At 38.5% G+C, this 23,558-nt stretch overlaps 1 protein-coding gene across 1 annotated transcript in view; it reads left to right on the top strand.

The window, feature by feature from the left end:
• Window positions 1-23,558, top strand: part of ctnnbl1 (catenin, beta like 1) — a 51,154-nt gene that overhangs the window by 8,540 nt on the left and 19,056 nt on the right. The window contains exons 7-13 of the mRNA XM_046396827.1: window positions 2,757-2,848; window positions 3,744-3,816; window positions 5,863-5,921; window positions 6,318-6,466; window positions 10,980-11,161; window positions 19,517-19,614; window positions 20,958-21,038. Coding sequence (XP_046252783.1) covers window positions 2,757-2,848; window positions 3,744-3,816; window positions 5,863-5,921; window positions 6,318-6,466; window positions 10,980-11,161; window positions 19,517-19,614; window positions 20,958-21,038 — 734 coding nt within the window. The remainder of the gene's footprint in view (window positions 1-2,756; window positions 2,849-3,743; window positions 3,817-5,862; window positions 5,922-6,317; window positions 6,467-10,979; window positions 11,162-19,516; window positions 19,615-20,957; window positions 21,039-23,558) is intronic.

Below are 23,558 nucleotides of genomic sequence, written 5' to 3'. Positions count from 1 at the left end.
ATCACAAGCAGCTGATGTGGGCCAACTGGCACATTCTCGACTTCTGAAGTAAACAGGAAGTTAAAAGACAATAGAGTTGAAGCACCAAATCCTACAGCTCAGCACCAAAACAAGCTGTTCCTATGAATAAAACTAAAGAAAAAGACTGGAAAACACTTTCAGCGACTGCCCGGCACGTGTATTCATTTTTATTCCAAACGTGGGACAAATACCTGGGACAGATTTCATTTCACTCTGTAGGTTCTGTAGAGACTCTCCTCTAAGGTTCAATAATGCACACGATTAAAAAGAACACTTGGATTAACAGAGCAGTTCAATATTTGAGTATTTGCAGCAAGCATAACTGATGATCCTTGTCTCGTTTAGTTATTGAAACATGACAAGCCTGTTCTAGAGGGAGGTATGTGTTTAAGGTGTGTATGAGCCAGTGTTCGAGTTGTGGGCAGCACAGTGACAGGGGGTCCGCCTGGACTTGGGTTTGACATTACACAAAGGACATAGACTAACTTTATTTGTATTCTTCAGGCTTTAACAGTGTGTCCCCCTGCTGCCAAGCGTCCTAGACTTTTTCACTGACAGCAAAAGGGAGACGTCAGTGACTCATTTAGATGTTTGACCGAGAGGATGCACTTTTATAACCGTCCAGAGTTTTATTTGAAGTGTGAACTCTTTCTCGAAATCAGGCATACTAGCGAATCGGAACCAGTGTTCATGGCCTAGATTTAACAGCATTGAAAGCAGACACGAGGTGTGGGAGAGGGTCAGCAGATAGTTTGAGAAGTCATGCTCTCTGTATTTAGCCTCACATGAATCCGACTTTTCTGCCTGTCAGCTCTTTTTGTGTTGAATGAGTCTACTGAGATGTTTTTTTTTCTTTGTTGCCAGATTGAGGCCGAGTGTCAGGAGAGCTGTTTAGGTGTGTGTATTTGGCTCTCTGTTTGTGAGTGTGGGTCATATTGAGTGAGTGGTGCTTGTGCATCTTCTATTCAAGTATGTGTGTGTGTGTGTGTGTGTGTGTGTGTGTGTGTGTGTGTGTGTGTTATCAAGGGAGCTCTCCAAGCTTGAATAAGCCTTTTGTCTGCTTTGGCTGCTCTCTGCTCTGAGCCTGCTGTCCTCCAGGATGCTGTCTGTCTGCTCTGTTTAAATCACTGATAAAGGCCCTTCCTCTCTGTCCCTCAGCACCCATCTTCTCTGTTTCTTTCTCTCAACATTTCTCTATCATCTGCAGACCTTCTCTACAGATGTTGCTTCTTTGTATTTTGTGTTATTTCGTATTGTTTGTCATGCTCTCGTTACGCTTTACTTCATTTTCTCACTCTTTGTGTTCCTTGTTCTTTCAGCTTTCCATCTCTCTTCTTTGACTTGTCTTCCCACCTGTTTGCCTCCCATCTACTTTCCCTCTTTCTATATTTCTATATTCTCCCTTCCTTTCATCACCACATCACAATCTCTCTCTCTCTCTCTCTATTCCTCTCTCTGTCCCCCTCTACGACAGTCTGCTGTGATGGAGATATCACGTGGCAGCTTTGTTAATCTTAGAAGTAGCTGGGACAGAACCCACTCGAGCTCTCTATGAAACGAAGCATGATGCATTTCATAGTTCTTCTTCTCCAAATGAGTTTGATTAAAGACTGTATCCTACACTGTCATTTTACTTCTCCGCCTGGATGTCCCCAAATTTTGCTTTTGTTGGTGTCGGAGTAGAACCATGCACTGTATAATAAAAAGCAGACAGAATCACTGCGAAATCACCCACAAGTTTCTGAAGAGCCATATCTGAAGTTCATTGTCAAGGCAAGCTGGTCATTGAAAAGCTCAAAGCTACCAAGCTAGCTAAGGCAAGTTAGACTATTGCTGTGTACGCACCATAGACTGTAGAGTAAATAGGTTTACACAGAATAGGAAGAAAATATTTGTCTTGTGTTATTCATTTGAGTTTGATTCTGGTATTGTGTTTAGTTGCGTTACTTGCGCGAGTTCGACTACAGGTTCATTTACTCCCAAAAGCCAGAATACCTTACCGTATATTAGCAGCAAGCTTGTGAACAACAGCAGGCAGCAACGGTGTTTGTGTCTGTGTTTGGTTTAGCCTTTGACTAAACGGCTGGAGACTTTTCCTTTGTGTCTTTTCTTCTCTTACATTCATGAAGTAAGGGATCTTTCCCCTCCATTCAGCAGTCAAATCTGAGAGAATTACGAGAAGGTTACATGGCATTGGATTTTGGCAGCTCCACGCCCACTGCTGCAGCGCTCGAGAAGCAAGAGTGCAGATAAATCCACTTCTTAATCCCAAAAATTAATCTCTGCGCTCTTTTTGACTTCTCACGTTTACTCCTCAGTAGCTCTGTCTAGCATCTGTCATTCCGCTCAGGTCTGTTATTACAATTAACCTCACAACAAGTCATATTATTTACCTGATTTGCATGAAAAAATCCACAAAGGCAACCAACACCATAAACATAGCTGAGAGGTCAAGTTCACTGTCTCTGCACTTTTTTGCACTTCCATGTTGGTCTCATATTTCAGGCCTGGAGTTTGCAACTGAAGTTGAGCATAAATTGTTTGGCAGCTTTGGAAAATTTACAGCCACCAAACCAGTGTGTGATTAACTATTTCTATAGATGTGCCAATCTAGCTTTTTCTGTCCAATAACTCAACTGAGAGTATACTGATACTGAGTTTTTATTGTTTTGCTCAAGAATTCTTTGACACCTAACGTGAAGGTTGAATTTAGATATTGTTGTTGTCCTCCTCAGCTATCATAGAAAATATGGCAGAGTTCAGACCCGGCCTGTGCACCGAGGCAGCTCAGCAGGGACTCATGCAGTGGCTGCTCAAGAGAATCAAGGTAAGACTGTGGTACTGCATTGGCTTTCATTTTAAAAACCAAAAAAGTTCATTTTAGAGCTGTAGTGATTGACTTTTCAATCAAGGGTAAACAGGGTAATTAAGGGTAAGGGTAAGTAAACAGCAGCTATTTTTAATCGATTGATTGTTTTAAGTCATTAATGTACAAAATCCAATTATGGTCTTAAGCTTTTGAGATGAGCCAATTTTGTTTCTTTCCCTTGTATTAATATTATAAACTCAATTGAATATTTTTAAGTTTTGGGCTTTGGTCAGACATTTTAGGACCTCTCCAATGGCTGTAGGACATTGTGATTAGCGATGTGTTAGTCGCGAACGATCCAGTTCTTTGAGCCGGCTCTTTTTAAGGAGCCGAGCAAAAAGGACCAGCTCTCTAAAAAGAGGCAGAATTTCCATTACTTGCTGTGATGGACATTTTTCATAACAAACTGTTTCATACCAAACAGTCAATCAGGAAAATAATTCCTACATACCTGAGTTGAATAATTGTCAGTTTCAGCCCTTGTTCTTTCCTAATGTTTATTGGAAAACCTTCAACACAAGTAACTGGCTGTATTATGAAATCAGAATTTTCTAAAACAAGCAAATAAAAATTAAAAGAAAAACTATTCTGCTGATTTAATTTCAGTGGTTTTAGTTTCAAAAATATGCCTGTATCTATGTAATAATATGTTTGTTCAGATAACCTGTCATGTAAACCAGCTGATGCAGAAATTAAATGATTGCTGTTGCCTTTTATACCACCACTAGAATCTCTGCTTATGGTTACAAAAACCCACACATTTTGGTCTAGCATAGTTGATGATTTTCTAATACTCTGTGGAGAACAGAGTTTCTCAGCATGAATGGCTAATTTGAATCTCCTCTCCTCTCAGGCAAAGATGCCATTTGATGCTAACAAGCTGTACTGCAGTGAAATCCTGGCTATCTTGCTGCAAAACAATGACAGTAAGTGTGTCTCAGTAAATGGTTTTATGGCTTCCAAATGATGCTAATTTATCTTCCACATTTCAGTCACCTCTCAGCTTTCTCAGACAGAGAGAAAATGCACTGTTTACTTTTTTTCTTTCGAGATTGATTTTCATCATCTTACCACAGGGTTATATAATGAGATCAAGTTTATATGCAGATATATATATTTCCATTTTTTTCGTAATTTTCTGAACAGTCTTTTTCCTTTCGTCCTCAATTATTTTTGTTCCATTTCCACTTTATGTCTTCTCTTTTCCCTTCATTCTTTTTCATTGTTTCCATTTTTCCCTTTCTGTCACAACACTGTCATTTACTCATTTCCTCTTCATTTTCCTCCATTACTCTTTGATTTCATGTTGCCTTTCATATTTGCATTTGTTTCCTTTCCATCTTTCCCACTTCCTTTTATGTCTTTCCATCTCACTTCTAATCGTCATCTCATCAATCGTCTACTTGCTGTCTTCTCCAGCTGTCCCTGCCTCACTAAAAGCCCGTAAAGTCCCATATAGCCACAGGAATATCAAATCCTTGGACAGCTTCACATTAACAGTACAAGTCATAGTTGTATTCAGTTGGAGTCATTTCTCATTTTACACTAATTGTCACATTCATTTTCTCCAGCTTACCATTCAAGTCCAAAATAAAATATACCAATAAAAAATGTTCTTTTTTTAAGCATGAAAATGCTGTCAGAGTCTTGAAGTGAGAATAAGGGAAATCACACTAGTTATATTGGTTAAATATAACCAATATAACTAGTGTGATGCAAACGTGCATCACACAGAGTGTTGTGTGATGCACGTTTGCGTCGCCTCGTTTTACATCATCTCATTGTTCCCTGCATAAGCTAGCAAAACTGTAACCTAAGAAGTTCTTCATTAACCTACTTATTGCCTTAACCCTAAGATTAACCCTGCAGGATACCTCATGTAATTGTAACTTCAAACAGAGATGACTATTTATTTTATTGTGATCACTGATTTATGAAGATAAATCTTTGTTTCTTCCCGGCGGGTTGTCTGCTATAACAGAAATACAACTAAATGGTGCCAAAGTATACTGATATTAAGTGGAGTGTGTCCAAAAGCACAGTCTGTTGAGTTGGGGAGGGGGTCTTTATTCTAATAGCATGTTCTGTATGCCTTAATACTTGACATGCGTCACATAAACTGATTTCACACTGTTTGTCTGTGTTATTCAGTCTAATTTACCTAATTTCTAAGCTTTAGAAACAACACTAGCCCATACTTATTTACTCAGTCCAGCTTCTCATTTTCATATCTAACATTAGCATGACTGCATAGTGCAAATTAAAAATAGAAACCTACATTATTTGTACAAAACTAAACTAAACTCACATTCATTGTGGGAAACTGACCGTCATGGAGCTGTTGAAAGCCTGCACTGTCACATTCTCCAAAAAATACCCCTCACTGGTGTGAAATGTCATGTTTTCAGGGATTCCCCATGGATCCAGATTTATCATGTGAAATTCTGCTGTTGGTTATGAACACTTATTTACCAATAATAACAAATGCAAAGGCCCACACTGATGGTAAACAGAGGCCTGTGTTGTGCCACTTATTGATCTCAGTTTACAGGACTTCTGAGTGTTGTGATTCTTAAATTGAAGACATTTTGCCCTCATAGTGATTTGGGGATGCTACAAAGCTGAACTGTATTGTATAATTTAAAAAAAAACATGGAATAACTTGTGTACATATATTTATATCAGTAGCCTAATTTTTCCTCATTTTCTCGCTCCCTCAAGGCCAATGTGTTTGTCACTGTTTATGTTCATGTATGCCTTTGTTGTTCTTCTGTCACCTCCTTCCACACTTTTACTCTTTTGCTTTCTTTAACCTATCTATTTGAACCTTTTTTCTCAGGTTGTTTTTTGTCCTCCCTCCTGCTGCCAAAATGTCTGTTTTTGGAAACCATTTCGGTTTAATGCCCTTGTTGTCTTGTTACTCCATTTTCTATCTCTTAGTTTTTCTCCTTCTTTATTTCTCATTCCCGCAGCTACCAGAGAACTACTGGGAGAGATGGATGGCATTGATGTGTTACTGCAGCAACTATCTGTAAGATTTTAGCTTTTAATTTCTATTTTCAGTTTGCTCTAACGCCACCCTTTAATGTACCTGCCATCCATTAGAGCCTTGCAGAAGCAAAGCGTTGTAATTTCTCCAACATGCAAAAATTTAAGTCAATTTGGGCTTAGAATTAACCTTATGGAGACTTAACCACAAAAAGACAAAAAGAATTGGACATCCAAATTGAATTTGTAGTTGTTGTATTATCCATATTCCTAAATTGCTTGTAGGAATATGGATAATACAACAACACACAAACACACAACAGTCATATTCCGTAGCCTGCTGTGTGTTTCCTTCTCATCCAAAAGCAACATGCCCACCTGGGTGTCCTTTGTAAATACTCCTTTCCTCAGTGCTCTGTTCTCCCACCTTCTCTCTCAGGTGTTCAAACGTCACAACCCGTCCACAGCCGAGGAGCAGGAGATGATGGAAAACCTCTTCGATGCTCTTTGTTCCTGTCTCATGCTGCCAGCCAATCGTGACCGCTTTCTCAGAGGAGAAGGGCTTCAGCTAATGAATCTCATGCTCAGGTGAGGCTGCACTACACTATAAGAAATGGCAATGTATGTATTTTTGTTATTCATTTTTCTGATAAACAGTTTAGTTTAATTTTTTTTTTTAGATCTGTAACAGAAACGCAGACCACACAGTATGTAGATTGATGCATGAAATGTGGAAAGTTAGTCACTATTGCTCTGCTGTTGGATATCTGAATGGAGGCACAGTGAATACGCTAACACACATTCAGTGGCATCAGCCAGATGAAAAGAAGCATTCCTCAGCATTCCTTATGCTTTTTCTGCTGCACTGAACCAAACTGCGACAAATGTCTCCCGTTACATCCCTCTTATTGTACATCTGTGTTTATTAGCTCACAGTCTTTGTTTTTGTTTGCATTTTACACACCATCCCAATTTAAAATCTGGGTTGTATTTGATGCACAGCTAACATGGTTTTGACAGCCACTCATCAGGTCTGCTATTGCTGGCCATTGTTACACTTATTGCATTGCTGGACATCAGTTGTTGATGCTAAATGGGTTACTTTGTTGAGGTAAACACTAATAAGAATGCTTGTTAGAGGGAAAAACCATATAGGCAATTGCAGACTCTTTTGCTATTTTACATTTTTGTTATGAAACAGATGAAAATCTTGAGGGAGCAGGGAGCTATGGTTGACAACTTCTCTTTTACATTTGTTTTGAAAAGTGTGTTTGTGAGCTTGAGGGGAGCTGTGATAAAAGAAACTTAGAAGTCAGCTGCCAAAGAGCAACCTTTTTGTTGCAAGCCGCTTTCAAATTTCAAGATCCCTGAATAAAAAGAATCTCTAATGTGTGTCTGACATGGTTTTTTCAGAAGAAAACTTTAATTACCGCATGACAATGGCACCCATTCTTTTTAAAATTGACAATCATTCTTATTGTATGTGCACTGGAGGCTTCAAGTTTCCACATCACACTTGTGTATGCTGAGAATTGGACCAGGACTGTCTTTGTGATGTCACAAGTCATGCTCATGATGCCCAGATTATATTTACAGTGAGGACAGAGAAAATTTACACTTTCAACTATTAATATAAAAACAGCCTTTTATTATCAGGCTGTACATGTACATCATTCTAAACAGGGAAGCTCAAACATTCAGCTGGAGGAACAACACAGAAAAACAGATTTTTGACTGCAGGGGACTTCAAAAATGATATAAGTATCTTCACCTGGATTATGTAAATTTTATGGGTGCATTCAATGCACTTGAAGCCAAAGTAATTTATCTTAGGAGTGACTGTATGCTGTGTCATTTTAGTACAAACGCAGTGTTTGCTATATAAGCACTGATCAAGCATCATTAAGCTCAAAGTTTTAATATTATTGCTCATTTATTTGGCACAGTTTTGGATTCAGCCGAGTTAGAAATGCAAGAAAATATTGCCGTTAATAACATGATGCAATCATTTAAGTCACTTAATAGGTTTGATTTCGCAGAACTTCTCATAGTTTCTAGAAACACAAATGCATTATGTATGATGTCCTACAGTAAGGTAGAATTTACAACAAATGGGCAATAAGTGCTTCACTGCTTTGAAAGATTTTCTTTAAAAGGGAAATATATGACACAGAGCCAGGTGCAGAACATCTCTTGATCTACTGTCTGGCCCCAGCCCCTTTCAGGGCCTTTTTCTTCCAGTGCTTTCTGTGCTATGAAAATGTGAACACTCTTAGCATAACACAGTGCTCAAAACAGCACTTTTGTTGGTTCTATTGCCTGGGGGGACTGTCAGTCCAATCAATCAACCGCAGGTGGGGCACAGCAAAGGCAGACGTATGACCTTAAAAGTCATAAAGACACATTAGACACATTTATGAAACCTTCACAGCTTCTGCACCCCTGCACTGATGATCACATCATTGGAGATGGAGATTTCAGCTTGGATCAATATCTCATTACTGAAATGCAAAAACGCTTTTCTGTTCAATCATCCACCAGGACAACTGAGAAAGAAAAAGACAGCAAAAGAGGAGGAGAAAAATCAGACCAAGACTTGACTTTTAGAAAGATGCAAGATTTTGATCCATTTCATTTTCCATAATAGTTTAAGTGCACAAAGTGCAGAGCTTTGTTTGAAACAATATGAACATTGGTAGTTGGATTTATCCCTCTGATATTACTGATTTATAGTTCAGTGTTGGAATTCACCTGTTGGTACTACTGGCTTAGAATGTCCCTATACCTTATACATATTTCAATTGGTACCTCCTTGATGCTATTGATACAAGCATCCTCTTTATTTAAATTAATAAATGATCACATGACATGGTTGGAGTTTGGTGTGAGTCCTGACCTCAACCCCACCGTTTGGGATGAACTGGAATAGAGATTGAGAGCCAGGCCTTTTAGTCCAACATCAGTGCCTGACCTCACATACTCTACTGCATAGATGGGCAAAAACTCCCACAGAAATACTCAAAATCTTGTGGAAATCCTTCCCAGAAGAGCGAAAGCTGTTATAGCTGCAAAGCTGTCTATGTATTTAGAATGTGAGATCATTAAAGCCCATGTTGATGTAATGGTCAGGTGTCAGATCAGCTCTTTGTCAGAGATGAGATATACTATGACCAGTTTTATTGACACTTGTCTAAGAACCACAGTTCATGGTGAGTGTAACTCAGGTAGTTTTGAAAAAATGTCTCATAATTTCAACATTTTTGTCCAGCTTTGCAAACTTTTAATGGGATGATGCCATTTTCTGACACGTCTGAGAGACCATCTTTGAGTAATTCAGTCTCATCCACAATTCAAGCTGAATCATAAACTACTGCTGCTGTCATGCTATAGTACCTGCTAGACATCAATGTTTTTTTTTGTTTGACCACGGCATTGTTCACGACATCAGGATGTTGAGTTAAGTCAGCTGTTTACCAGCTGAATTGCCCAGTTTCCCTTTAGAAAATACACAGTGTATCACTCCCCCATGGCCCCTCCAGCCGTCCATCATATATAATGTGTCTGTCTGGAGAACCAGACTCGACTGCCTGAAATATGTGTCCCTCCTCTGAGATAAACACTGTCATCTGTCATTGGAGGGAATGGACAAAGTGACATGGTGACAGACAGCTACATTTCCTGAGAGGAGGCGTGCAGTGGCGAGTGGGTAGTAGGGGTGTCGACAGAGCAGGAAACAGTAGGTCTCCCTTATCATGCCAATGCTTTATTGATGTAAAACAGATGAGTAAATGAACACCCATTTTCAGGCTTTATGGTGGTAGTTTGTCTAACTAATTTGTTTACTACCTTGAGACAAGGTTTGTTTTTTTTTTTCTTAAATCCTTTGATTTGTTGAACACATTGTGTGGCTTATGAGGAGGATAGTGTTCTCTGCATTTCAGTTAAAGGCACACTTTTCTCACAGTTCAGCTGTGAGTTGTGGGTAAGAGAACACATGGAGATTTTTTTGGGAGGTGCCATAGAAAAACATGTCATTGATATTTATTGCATTTTCGTGGAACTCATATTATTTCAACTACATTTTTTGAGCAGAGATGTTTGTGGTTCGCAGAATTTCATTGAATTTTTACGTGAGGTTGGTATCCAACCTCAGTGGGTCTCACAAAAGAACATTTTCTTGAACTTCTCTGACTTTTCTCTGTGAGGTTTCTTTTTATGTGTAAGGGTTTCAAATAAGACTCCCCAAACTTTCTTAACTGCACAAATTTGTTTTAAACTGCTTGATTCAACATGATAAATGCCATCTGTTCATGAGCAGTGCAAGCTTGCCAGATTGGATCATTTAGCATGTTTAATACCCCCAATATCAAGAGCGCTAGTTTCATTCACAAAAATTTCCCTAGAAAATTATACAGTATTTCACATCTTAAAGCTGCTGTAAGATATCAGCAGATGACAATAGAACAAGTGGAGCATTGCCCGTAGCATCAGGGGACGTAAAACAACTAGAAAATATCTTATAGTACAGCTGCCAACGGTGTGAGATTAGAGCAGAGCCGTACTGTCACAGAATTGAAGAGTGAATGGTTTGACTTAACACTAGATGCTATAAAATATCTCGTCATGGAAAAATGTTCCATGACTTAGATGGAAGGGGATGTGACAATCATGAAGCTACTAGATGAGAGAATATTGTAGGTGATGTTAAACTTTCAGATTCACGTCCTGGTATCACAGAGTGTTTCTTCCAACAGCGACCTGAATAAAGACCCCAAGGCCTCAAGGCTCAACCCCATCTGTTCATACAAGTCATTCTTACAAGTCCATTGTTTCGGAGTACTCGCATACTGTTTTTAGTTTCAGACTCTGGGGTCTATTGTTATTCATCTTCTTGTTCATTCAGTCATTGCCGTAACTGAAATTTATATTAAGAAATTAAACTGCTAGAAATGACAACATAAAACTCAGAGCTGAAATAATTTGTGAAGATAGCATTGTGTTATTACCTGTTCATTCAAAACACAAAAGCTTTATTGCAGATGTGTTGAAGTATCTCTGACTTCAGCATTGCTTTCTTTGTGTCTTTGTCTTTCTGCTGCAGAGAAAAGAAAATATCCCGGACCAGTGCTCTGAAAGTCCTGGACCATGCAATGATTGGACCGGAGGGAGCCGATAACTGCCATAAGTTTGTTGACATCCTGGGCCTGCGAACCATTTTTCCACTTTTCATGAAAACTCCAAAGAAAATGAAAAAAACTGGTACTTCAGAGAAGGAGCACGAAGGTCAGTCAATAACGAGAACAAAGCACTGGTAGATTCTGTGCACTATATCTATATCTATCTTCAATTCCACATCTGGTTACCAACATTCTGCATTCTACATTCTTTTGGGTCCAGCTTAATGTGCTTCATGTTGAATTTTAGACTCAAGATTTTCATGACAGCAAATCACTTTTTTGTGCAATTTCTTGCCATTTTTTGGCTAAAATGACCATTCAGTGTGTTTCCATTACATGGTTATCTCTCTCTCTATCTATAGTCTTTATTGGTTGTGGCGGGGTCTGCCTCTCCTGTGCGGGATTTAGACTGCCTATTAAACACAAGGGAATAACAGGAAATTGATGCATGCATGACATCTTGGGCAATTTGATCTAATAAAGATGCAATCTGATTTTTCAGCAGTAACTTGCAGAATCCCAGGATGTCACTGGTTTATAATAACCACAATTGTTTTCAGTGAAACATATTATATATAAAATGCACATAGTACATTAACAAAAATAGCACAGTCAAAAGTAGCACAGACATTTAAAGGTTCCATGTAAGCTGTTAGTGAAACTATAATATCGCTATACTAACTATAATATGAATATGATGCCCAAGGCAATGATATTGCAGATGATGATTGACAGTGTCAGGTCTGCTTTTATTTTTCAAGTAAAGCAAACAACTATTGTTGGCTGTACTAATTTAATTGCACTAATCATGACCGGGTAGATTCTTTCTTCTCCTCCTAGTTTTCTGCAGTGTGTAGTCACACCCGTTTCCTGCAGATGCACTCAATCCTAATCTGCTCATGTATCACGGTTTGCTGCCTCTTCGGTCTGTCAGTTTACACTATCAATCCAATCTTGATTGATTTTCCTGCCTGTGCTCTCGAACCTCTCTTGTCTCTGAGTGAGAGATAGGAAGTGCAAACAAGAGTCAGAGAGAAAGATAGGATGCCCACGTGATACAGGACGAGAGAATAAAAAAGAGAAGAGAATTAAAGAAAAAGAGGTACACACACCGTGCATTTTTCTGCTCTTTGTCTCATTATGTATCCAAAATGTGGAACCCCTCCTCCCTCTGTCTGCGTTAATTAAGTTTCATTCATCCACTGGGGCTTCCCTGCCCTACAGAAAAGAACAAATTGTCTTCCTTTAAGTGCCGTCTCACCGAGGGACTGGATGAATTAACCTTTGACCTTCTTGAGCAGCAGGAGGAAGCGTGGGGAAGATAACCCGTCCTAACAGTTGAACCTTTCCCCCCTGCGTGTTGAAGCCCCTGGCAAGACAGACACACTTAAAAGATGGGCTTTAAAAAGAGATGTGCAAATCCACCCTGGAGGTTCTTTCTCCCTGTGAAGTTTGGCAAGTGTGGTCCAGATTTTTGTGTGTTTCTAAACCAAAGCTGCATCTAGAAGTCCACATTGTGATGCTGGCCTTTTAACTCTGCAGCTCTGCTCTGTTTGTTGATACTTCCTGCTTTTGTGATGGAATTAGGGTGATGCAGTTTAGGGTACTTCAGTCTGTGTAAACCTTCCATAAATGCATGCATAAATAAGATTATTTATTTTTTAAGATTATTTTATTTTTATAGCGTATTGTTTGAATATACATAGATATAGATTATTTTGGCCCACAGTATGTGTATTTAAGAAACAAACTGCTTTCTCAGCAAACTTGTCCAAGGCATCTTTTGCATCCAACAAAGTTTAACCCAGTTTAAATCTTGTTACTCTTGAAATCACCAAAAGCAGGCTCACCGTATTTGCTGTTATCAGCTGCTCTAGCAGTAAACTTCAGCTTCAGAGAAAATCAAAAGCACAATTCGCAATTCAGTGTGCAAAGCATCCATGAAATCCTCATGCTTTTTCTAAGACCATTCTCTGTGCATAATGTTTCCAAGTCACAAAGAGGGCAATTCCACTTGTGCAAATTCATACATTTCAGATTTTTATCAAATTGTGTCTTTTATCTGATAACTGTGCAAGAAATCTTGCAAATTTGGTAATTTCTAATCAATAGCTAGAAAGTTATGAAGAGTAAGCCCAGTGAGGACTTAATACTTTCATATCCATCCTGTGGAGGTCAGATAAAAGCAGCATGTTAATTTAATTTTTTTACCCTAAAGCCATTTCAGAAATGTTATTGCAATACTTTATAAGCATTAGAGCTGCAATGACTACTCAATTAATCATTTGTTGCTGGAAAGAAGACTAATCAGCAGCCATTTTTATATTAAGTCTTATTAACTGTTAAGGATTTTTCAAGTAATGAATGCTGAACCTGATCATTCCGCTGTTTCAAATGGTAGTTTGATGCTTGTCATGAAATAATATTTAATATTTTTCAGTTTTGGACAGTAGATTGTACAAAATAGTACATTTAGTTACATCACATTGTTCCTTGGAGGACCGTAATAGACATTTATGCTGTGTTGTCAGATGCTACAGCAATTCAAACTTTCAGCACAGCAACACATGGCATGCAATGTAAATGAATTAATGAAAGTAATGTGTCCTGACCAAGACAACATTGTGCCTTTATTGTTAGGAACTACTACAGGTAGTAATTAAGCTACATGAGCTATCTTCATTTATTAGAGAGCGCCGTCCATACAAACACATAAATACTCACAGACACACATGAACAACATGAATCATTTAACGTTAAATAAAAAGAAAATGGAATAAAAACAAAAGCAGGGCTGCTAACTGATTAATTCAACCATCTGTGCTTTTTTGATAGGCCACATTTTGTTCAGTTGGACAGCAGTAACAACCGTGTTGCAAGTCCAGCACATGCATTATTTGGAGGATTAGTCTGTACTCAACCATACAAGTTAAAAGTTTTAACAATTAAATATGCAAATGTGCAACATTTCATTTGGGACTGGGTTTTCCATAATTAGTTCACATTGCTATTCATTGTGATGAGTGTGTCAGCCTTTATAGGATTTCCCATCATGTCTCCATTGATTCCTCTAACAGCTATGGGCACGATGAGATACCTGTCATAATGTGAGTCATATTGAGTGGACCCTCCTTCTCAGTAAGACCACTAATTGAAAACGCTGTGAATCAAGTGGTTCTCCAGAATAACACAAGAACACTAGATTAATTAACTATCAACCGCCTCAAACAAAAGTAATTAGGAGGTAGCGACCTGTCTGTTCCTCTGTTCTCAGTGCGCTCTCTCTCTCACATTCACTTCATGGCACTCTCTATCATAAACCTCGGTGCGAAGATTGATCCCCGTGAAATTCTTTCTGAAATTGACACAACCCAAATGACCAGGGATTGCCAGGCCATATTAGCATACAGAGCAGCATAATTAATGGAGACATTGTAAGTGGATCGGCAAAAAAAAAAAAAAAAAAAACCTGAAAGGAAAAGGAAAAAAAAATCAAACAACAAATTACATTTCTCTGCTCATGAATATTCTTGCTGTGACACTGCTGTTCACCTTGTTCTTGGGGTCTCAGTTTATTGGTTTATGTACTCTGTCATTACCAGTGAAATGAGATCGTATGATGGAAATTGGTGGCAGCCGGTTGTTATATTTAGGTGGCTAATGATGCGGTGAGCCTGAGAGGCAACAGAAGCAAACAACTAATTTACATGGTGAGGCACAATAGTCACAGCACCGTCTCCAGATCCAAGTTGGAAAAAGTATTTCTGTGTGTACTCTCGTTCATGTAGGTGTTTGTCTGGTGGAGAGAGGGCACTAAAGAAGGGAACGAAGGCCTTTATAGTTTATATTTTCAGTGTAGTGAATGCCCTTACTGTGACCCTTACGTGTTTTCTAATGAATGCATGCCAGCAGAAGGAGACCTGAATTCAAAAAAAACTGTCACATTTTGTGGCTCTATAGTTCTATTGAAAGTATGCGGGATGGGAAAGGATGGAAAAGCCCATTTAATGGAAATAGGATGCCTTTATTAAGGAAGTTTCATTACAAAGATAAAACATGGAGTTTTATCAGCCCATTACTTTATCACCAGTATCTATCCTCTGATATTAAAAAATGGATTTAGAACGCTTGGCTACATAGCAGAATATATGAGACTAGATAAGTGCCTGTAATAGAGAAACTTGGTTATCTGGATTTAATGATGAAATTTAGATCACACATTTCAGTCAAAAGCAGAGAATCAAATGGAGCTCTCATTTGATCATCCCTTCTCCTTGCTCAGAGCGCCTTTGGCACAGATTGAGATCAGTAAGACTTTACATGATACAAGTTTGATTGTAATCCATGTTTTCAGAGTCATGCTGTGTAATCCTATTATTAGTGTATTTCAGAGGCAGAGATTTGCTGTTAGATCCCTGCGTAAAGATTAGAATACCCACATTTGGTTTTTCCTGTGGTGGGGATTGATTGTGTTACTTTTCTCTAAATTTGAAATATGGTGCAGTATATTTTGATGTATATGATATTTATATATTTATATTTTATATTTTTTTCCCTGTTACAACGTGTTCTGTACTGTGCTTTGAAAAAAAAAAAATCTGAAACCAAAAGAGAGAAATTATCTGTCTGTCTGTGTAGACGGAGACCATGTTTTGATACAGCCAGTAAAATCTTTGCATGAAGCAGCAACATCAGCCTTCTGTCATAGGCAGAGCAGACCGAGCCACAAACTTTGAACAACAACCCACAATAACTTTCCTGCTAAAGTCACCTTCTTATCTGGCTTACACACATGGACAAATATCTAAAACTGACAACACCTTTGTAAAACATTTTGTTAAGTTGTGTACTTACATGGTCCCAAAGGCTTTCAACAATGTTCAGTTTGTAATTTTATCTGTGTAGTTTAGTTTAGTTTATCTGTATTGTGATGGTTCCGAGCCATGATTCATCCCTGCTCCTTGAGACAGTGGATGTAGTCCCTCTAACAGTAGTCCCTCTGACAGACTATCCTGTGGTGCAGGGAGGCTGATTGCTCTCCCCAGGACACAGTTAGTCCAGGTTCAGTCTGTCTCCCGGTGAAGCACCACCTCTCTGTTCTCGTCTGTCATGCACAACTGCCCTGTACTTCCTTCAGCTGTCAGTCAGTCAATGAATCGGGGCCATTTAGAGTTATTTGCATGTTAACTCAGTGCTGTGGATCCCCATGGGGCAGAGATGAGGCAAATGATTAGTGGAGGATGGGTCAATGGCCAACTGCAACTTTCTTGACTTGCAAAATTATCTTTGTCCTTAAATTTAAATTATTTGTCTTTCACCAGTAACCATAATGCATATTTTATTCTGAAATGTCACAGGAGATACTGAAAGGGGAGGGACTCTGCCTTTTAGTCTATTAATTATCAGTCTATCTTTTAAATACCTGACAAATTTGTGGTTAATGGTTTGTTACTGACAATGGGAACCGGATATGTAGAAACGTTTAACGCCATCCTTCATTAACATTGCATTAACACCCGTATTAGTATTAAGTATAGGCTGATCCAAGGTAAAGTAGCCTGCTCAGATCTGGTGGCATCTTTAACCAGTCTTCACAGTTGTTTGTATCTTGGCTATGTACATTTTCAAAGTAAATCTTTATTATGCGTTACTTTTTTCTTGTTTTTTTTTCTTTGAAAGATTCTGTGGTTGATTTTGCTGTCATCAAAGATATGATGGAAACTTTCGCTGTTTCTCATGTTTCTTGTTTTTATACTCAATATTGTGTAGTGTAAAGCTAAGCATGTAATTGAAGTATTGATTGGACACTTTTCTCAAGGCTCTTTTACTCTGCCTTGCCCTCCATCTTGTACCCACAATGTAATCTTGCCTCCACCCCTTCACAAATCTCAACTGAGTGGCCACTGTTTGGTTTTGAACTCTTTGGAGAAAACGCTTCACAGCCGGCGATCAATAGCTTCCCCAGCAGGGCGTGGAGGTGGCGACATCAATTACAGCTCGGATCAAGTTGATAAAGTAGCATCCCTTTGGAAATGGCAGTTAGCCTCCTTGTCATTGTGTACAGGAGATAAGCTTGTCTACGTTAAAACAAGAGAACCTTGGCCTAAACGTACCTGATGTACAAGTAGAGCACACAGTGTTAATAGCTATTATGCCAGTTAGTAACTTAGTCACTAAAACTGTTTAGTTTTTCTGCTCTTCTGAAATGCAGTAATATTCATGATTTTTGCAGAAATGTACAGAGGGAATTTTACTGTTAGAGACACTATAAAGGAAAACCCACCAGTTAACTCCTGCAAACACACCAAGCACCTTAATTCAGTTGAAGCAGTTTATTATTTTAGCCATAGAGCCATTAATTGGACAATACTTACATCTCAAAAGCCTCTTTTCAGGTGCCTCTTTATTAATGAGTTATGAGTATTATTTTAAAATGGTCTGAAGGACATCTAGAGTCTACATGCATGCTAGCAGCTCTGCGAAGATGAGCATTGCTTTGAGCTAAATAAGTGTTATATGCTAATATGCTCACAATTAAAATCCCAACAAGTTGGTTTTTGGCAAGTATGATGTTTACCATTTTCATAGTATGTTAGCATTTTCTAAAGACAAAGTACAACAGAAAGTGAAGGGAATATCATTAGTTTTGTAGGTACACTATATGGACAAAGGTATTGGAGCACCAGACCGTTACACCATAACAGGGACATTAATGACATTGCATCTGGGAAGGCTTTCCATAAGATTTTGGGTGCTTCTGTGGGAATTTTTGCCCATTTTTAGATTATTTCTGAGGTCACTGATGTTGGACTAAAAGGCCTGGTTCGCATTCTCTGTTCCAGTTCATCCCAAAGGTGTTTGAAGGGGTTGGGGTCAGGGCTCTGTGCAGGGCAGTCAGGTTCTTTCAGACCAAACTCATCCAACCATGTCTTTATGGACATGGAATCATCAGCTGGGCAGCATGAAATTTCAGTAGTTTAATTTCAATAGTTTCAAAGTTTCAATAGTTTTTCAGACATTTCGTTCTTGACCAAGGTGGGTATTACCATCCATAGAGCCCTTAAATGTACCAGACAGCTTAAAAGCAAACTTACACTGAAACCTTGATTGAAATCTAGGTTTAATTTAAGGATGGCTTTCATGTTGTTATCACTACTTAATCACACTTAAATCCCTCATAGATAAGTAAGTAGGTGGGGATGTTGTTTTATAAACTCTGATTGTTGCTAGATGTATATTAGTCACAAATATTTAATGTTACAGATACACCATTTTCAGGGGTTTTAATGACATCAAATGATGTGTAAGTAAATGGGTTTTACGATAGGTTAATCGTAAGGTCTGTAACGAAAGACCTAAATGGTCACTAGCAAGAAGCGAATTTATTTCAGCTTTTTTTTTCATGGGATCTTCTTTCTGAAAGGAACACACTCCAGTTTGTTTTGCATTGTGTTTCAGTGCTGCCAGTCACATCGGTACAATTCGGAAAGATTCAACGCCTTTAGTTTTCTCAGCCCTCGAGTCTTGTGAGTAAGCTTGCTGTGGGTCTTTTGGGATTGCAGAAAGGGAGCTGACAGCAAACACGACCCCTTTTTAAAAAGCAGAAATGGGATTGATTCCTGTGCTCTTGTTGCTTAGCAACTGCAAAGCCTTGTTCAGAGAGAATATTGACCTCTTGTTGATAAAGTCCAATTACATTTTTCCCCCCACTTTGTAGTAGATCCAGAGATTTTACAGTGTCGTATTCTGTTCCCCCTGTGTATACAGTGTATTGTTGGTTCAATATCATAGAGAAATATTATACTATGATTGTCACTGACTGGTACAGCCTGTCATTATTATGGTCTTTGAGTAACATAAAACATTTTACAATTGGGTTAACAATGTGCTCAATGAATCTGACTAGTTTTTTTTTGCTGATTTTGTCATTTAACATGTTTTAAAAGCTGCCTCTTTGTAAATTTCCTGCCACAGACAAATTTCTGTCACAGTGAGAAATGTAATATGTTACAAATGTTCCAGCATTTGCTTTAAAATGAAAATTGATTTCTAAATTTCATTAACTCTTTTCTCCCCTTCTTGTTCCGTCCTCTCTCTTTAATAACAGCCATGCCTAGCTGGGTGCGTGCTGTAATTGCAAATTATGAAATGCTAATCGATTTGTTCTTTTTGAAGGCTGTGGATGTGGGTGTGAATGAGGTGTGTTTGGAGCTAGTCTTAAGGTTCTCAGTTTAAACAGACGTGCTATCATGTAGTAGGCATGTACATATACTGTATGTTGAACATTTGTAGAGAGATGTTCTGCTTCTTTTCTGAGTTATTCCTTAAATATTGCACCCATGCATAAGAATCTTATTTGAGTACACATTCAGTAACGCTGTTAAATGGCAAATGTTTGAGGTATTGTGTCTTTAATGTAGGGAGGAAGTCTGAGCTTTACTTCTCACTCTTCTTTTCTTAGAACACGTCTGCTCCATCATCGCCTCCATGCTGAGAAATCTCAAGTCCCAGCAGAGAAGCAGACTTCTCAACAAGTTCACAGAGAATGACTGTGAAAAGGTTAATTGTTTTTGTCATCTTCTTTCTTTTTGGCACCTTCACATATTTACATGCACCAATTAGCAAAATTTGAATCAAAATGTGTTGACAATTATGAGTTTGTTTGCTTAGTTTGCCAGGACTCAGTCAGTCAAATTCGATCAGTGCACACCCACACAATCCTGATGAAGCAGATGAGACGAATGTTTCAGTGTTAAACTCTAAATAAATAATACATTTAAGATGCTTCTTTTTAAGCCTTAACTTTCTTTCTGACCAACTTTGTTGCTTATTTAGTCATTTAAGATGCTTTAAGTCAAAACTAAGGTCAAAGCTCTATTTATTTTTCATCATACCGTACAAACACAGGGTTATTTTTTGGTTTGTTAATTGTATGATTTTTGGGCTGAAACGGTTAGTCAAGCATGAAGATTTTCTGCTTGTCTTTTTTATGCGATATAATCTTAAACTCTTCGTCACTTTGGGCTTTGAGAAGTGATGATGGGCTTTTTTCATTGCTTTTTGAAGCTTCATAAACTAGGTATATATAAGGCCTGACGCTACTTTCTTAAAAATGTTAATATCTGATTTCCTCTTAAACTACCTCTTAATACTTTCTGAATCTTTATTAACGTCACTCTCTTCATGCATGTATGTATGAAGGCCGGCGTGCTTGTATAGGCAGGCTCCTGAAGACGTATAATATATGACAGGTCCGAAGTGACACAGAACACATATGGCTAATGTATTTTTATTTAGCGTTCTAATCTTCTCTTTTCCAGAGGCAGGTTAAATACATTCAGGTTCACACTCAGGTCACTCAGTCAGGCGTCTGCACTACTCTGTGTGTACTAAGTTCTGCTACATGTTTATGACAACTTGAGAAAGAGATTAAAATATCAAACCTGACACCTTAGCTGGATTTTTTCCCCCTCTACTCCCACAGTGACTTTGGGTGCACACACTGCATATCGTGCAAATCAAGCGTGGATGTCTGCTCCACCAGTAAACCATCCTCAGTCGTCTCATTTATTTCTCCATGATGTTTAATGTTGATAAATGTTAATACAGCAAATTTGAATCTTAATTATATATTTGCTCATCTCTGTTTTCACTTTATAACACCCACCCATAACAATTTGAGAGGATGGTTGTCAGTAAAAAAAAAAGAATCAGTCAATGATTAACATGAAGAAAATGAAAAGTATTTTTCCCATATTTGCCCTCTGAGTCTCATGTTGTTGTGGCTCTTCTTTGTGTTCTCTCCTTTTCCCCTCATATTTCTCTCATTTTCTCGTTGCTTTCTTGTATATGCTGCACCTTTCACTTTCTCTCTGCCTGCCTCTATTTCATTCTCTCTCCAGGTTGATCGACTGATGGAGTTGCATTTTAAGTACCTGGAGGGTGTTCAACAGGCTGACAAGAGGATCGAAGGAGAGAAACATGTAAGCATCTCTCCTTTTCCTCCCATCCCTCCTACCCTCTCATTCTGTCCCCTCAAGTGCTCCTGTCTGTGCTCTCTCTTTTACACTGGTGTATCTTGGGATGAATGTATTCACAGGAAGCATTGAAGCTTTCAGCTTTGTTCTGTTGAACACAAATGAAATGCCATCAAATAATCCAAGACTTTATTAACAACTGGGGTGTGCTACAGTATGTTTTTAATATCAGATCATCACATTCATCCTGAACCGATTATAGTCTGGGAAATCCTTGTCTGAACCTGATCTGAAATTGACCACCACAAAGCCCCATAGGAGAGACCAGACCTGCAATGTCATTCATGGTAGTGTTGATAATGACTGTCATTCAGCATCGGTATCGATCAGTTCTTTTCAAAAAGCCACTCTGATTTTATATTCCACTCGAGTGAATTCATCCATATGTCAGTGCCAGGCAACATTCCAACAGCTCTTATTCTTAATAAACCTTTCACATCAAGATGTTGTTTCGGTTTGTTGTACAAAACACGCATCATTAAGCCTGACACCTTTTAAACATTATGCCTTTACAATGAAGTTAAACCAGACCAATCTTTTTGACAGCAAGCCAGTGATTATGTTGTGTTTGTATTTTATATTCTGCTGTGATGACCATCAAGTGTAATATTTAGATACTGTCAAAGTGGACTAAAGCTACAGAGACCGTGGGCAATATTTCTATGTATTTATTTTTACCCTTTTAGGTGCTAAACATCCTAATTTGTCCTTTTACTACAGGACTGCCTCTTTGAAAGTTTGGTCTGTTTGAATTTTTTTTTTTTTTTAGGATGTTTCTATTTAGGGAAGCAAAACATGGGCGGAGAGAATGGAAATTTATAGGAAAGTCTGCTGCAGCTGATGGATCATTGCTGACTGACCACTACTGCAGAGTCAACTGTGCCTGAGATTTAATGTCAGGGAAAAGCAGGGTCTGCACTGTGTTATGTGACACACAAGGAGGCTTACTGGAGTTCTCAGTTCAGCACCACAACACAAGGCAAAAGGCAGCACTGCAGCAGTCTGTTACTCATTATGTGACCTTACCTTTCTTGACTTTCAACGGCTTATTGTAGCTCCAGTCCATTGATAGGTCCATATGATTACTCCATGTGATTGAAGCAGGTTGTTGTATTTTGTGTGTAAATAATCTAGTCAAAGGAGTTTCTGAAATCTCCCATTCAACATGTTCAATCGCTGATTTTATTTGTTGAGCTGACAACCCTTTGCAACTAAAATTTCCTCGTGATACAGCCTTCCTCTTGTGGGATGAATGGACAGTTTCAAATCAAAAAGTAAAACCTTCTGCTGGTATTCCAAGTTCAGCGGCGGAAAACACCTTTTTTGAGTCTCTTGCTGCAACACGTGTGTCAAATCATGTCGCCATCATATTTTATTCAGTATTGACCTTATTACACAGTGAAGTGACACAGTGCTGTTATGAATGTGAATGCGACTTTGTCCCAAGGTTAGCACAGTTAACATAACAGCTCTCATTATTGACAAGTGTGTTGTAGCCGATCACATAGTGCCTCTTAACCTGAGGGTGGTTCCAGTATGGTGATATTCCACTCCACCGCATCAGCAGATTGAGACTGTTAGACACTGGTCAGTGTTATTAATTTTAATGAGTAGTTTTTATTACTGGGTGAAATGTCCAAGTCGTTTAGTCTGTAATTAAGTCACGCAGTCTTCACTGCAGCAAATTCAACAGCATACCAAAGTGATGATGGCACTTTAACTTGATAAGGAAATCAAGTTTTGAGTTATATCGAGACCAGACATCATCTTAGATTTGGGCTGTTATCATGATACGTATGTGTTGTCTTTTTCTGATATTAAAGGCTGCATTACAGTAAAGTTTCTGTACGTTTAAGACTGTTCTAGATGGTCTAATATTTGCATTTACCCATTTTGATGATTATGTACCGTCTCTTTGTGTTAAAATTTATTTATAGTTCTTCCTCAGATCAAATACAGTATGAGCCATAACTTTCCATAGAATTGCGTACAGACAGATAAAGCACTCTAGTGTATAGGGTCGTATCAAAGTACCACATGCTCAAACAGTTCAATATCCACAGTATCAAAAGTACCAAAGCTATAAAACACAGCTCTCCAATCAGACTGTCAATTCAAGGCTGCACAGATATGAATGTTATTTCAAAAGTGTTGGTATGTGTTAAGCGACTTTTTCTGGACCGTACAGTATGTCGATAAAAAGGGCAAGTCATTTTTTAGAATGGCATTGCGCTGAAGTTTAACATTCTGCTTTTGTTAGAACCTCTCTAGATAGAAAAAAATTCAAATTGCTTTCTACGTGTTCAGATGTCTTACACAACCACTGTTATAAAGGGCTGCGGCATGTGATCAAAATGACGTCTCTTTTTTGGTAGATAAGATGAGCAGTTCCACACAGTGTCACATCCAAAGCCTTGCGGAAAGAGACCAAGAAGCCATCACAATCCTGCTGATAACAATGTGACA

The sequence above is a fragment of the Scatophagus argus genome, chromosome 8 (assembly GCF_020382885.2).
Source record: "Scatophagus argus isolate fScaArg1 chromosome 8, fScaArg1.pri, whole genome shotgun sequence".
Classification (NCBI taxonomy): domain Eukaryota; kingdom Metazoa; phylum Chordata; class Actinopteri; family Scatophagidae; genus Scatophagus; species Scatophagus argus.
This window is presented reverse-complemented; position numbering and strand designations above follow the sequence as displayed.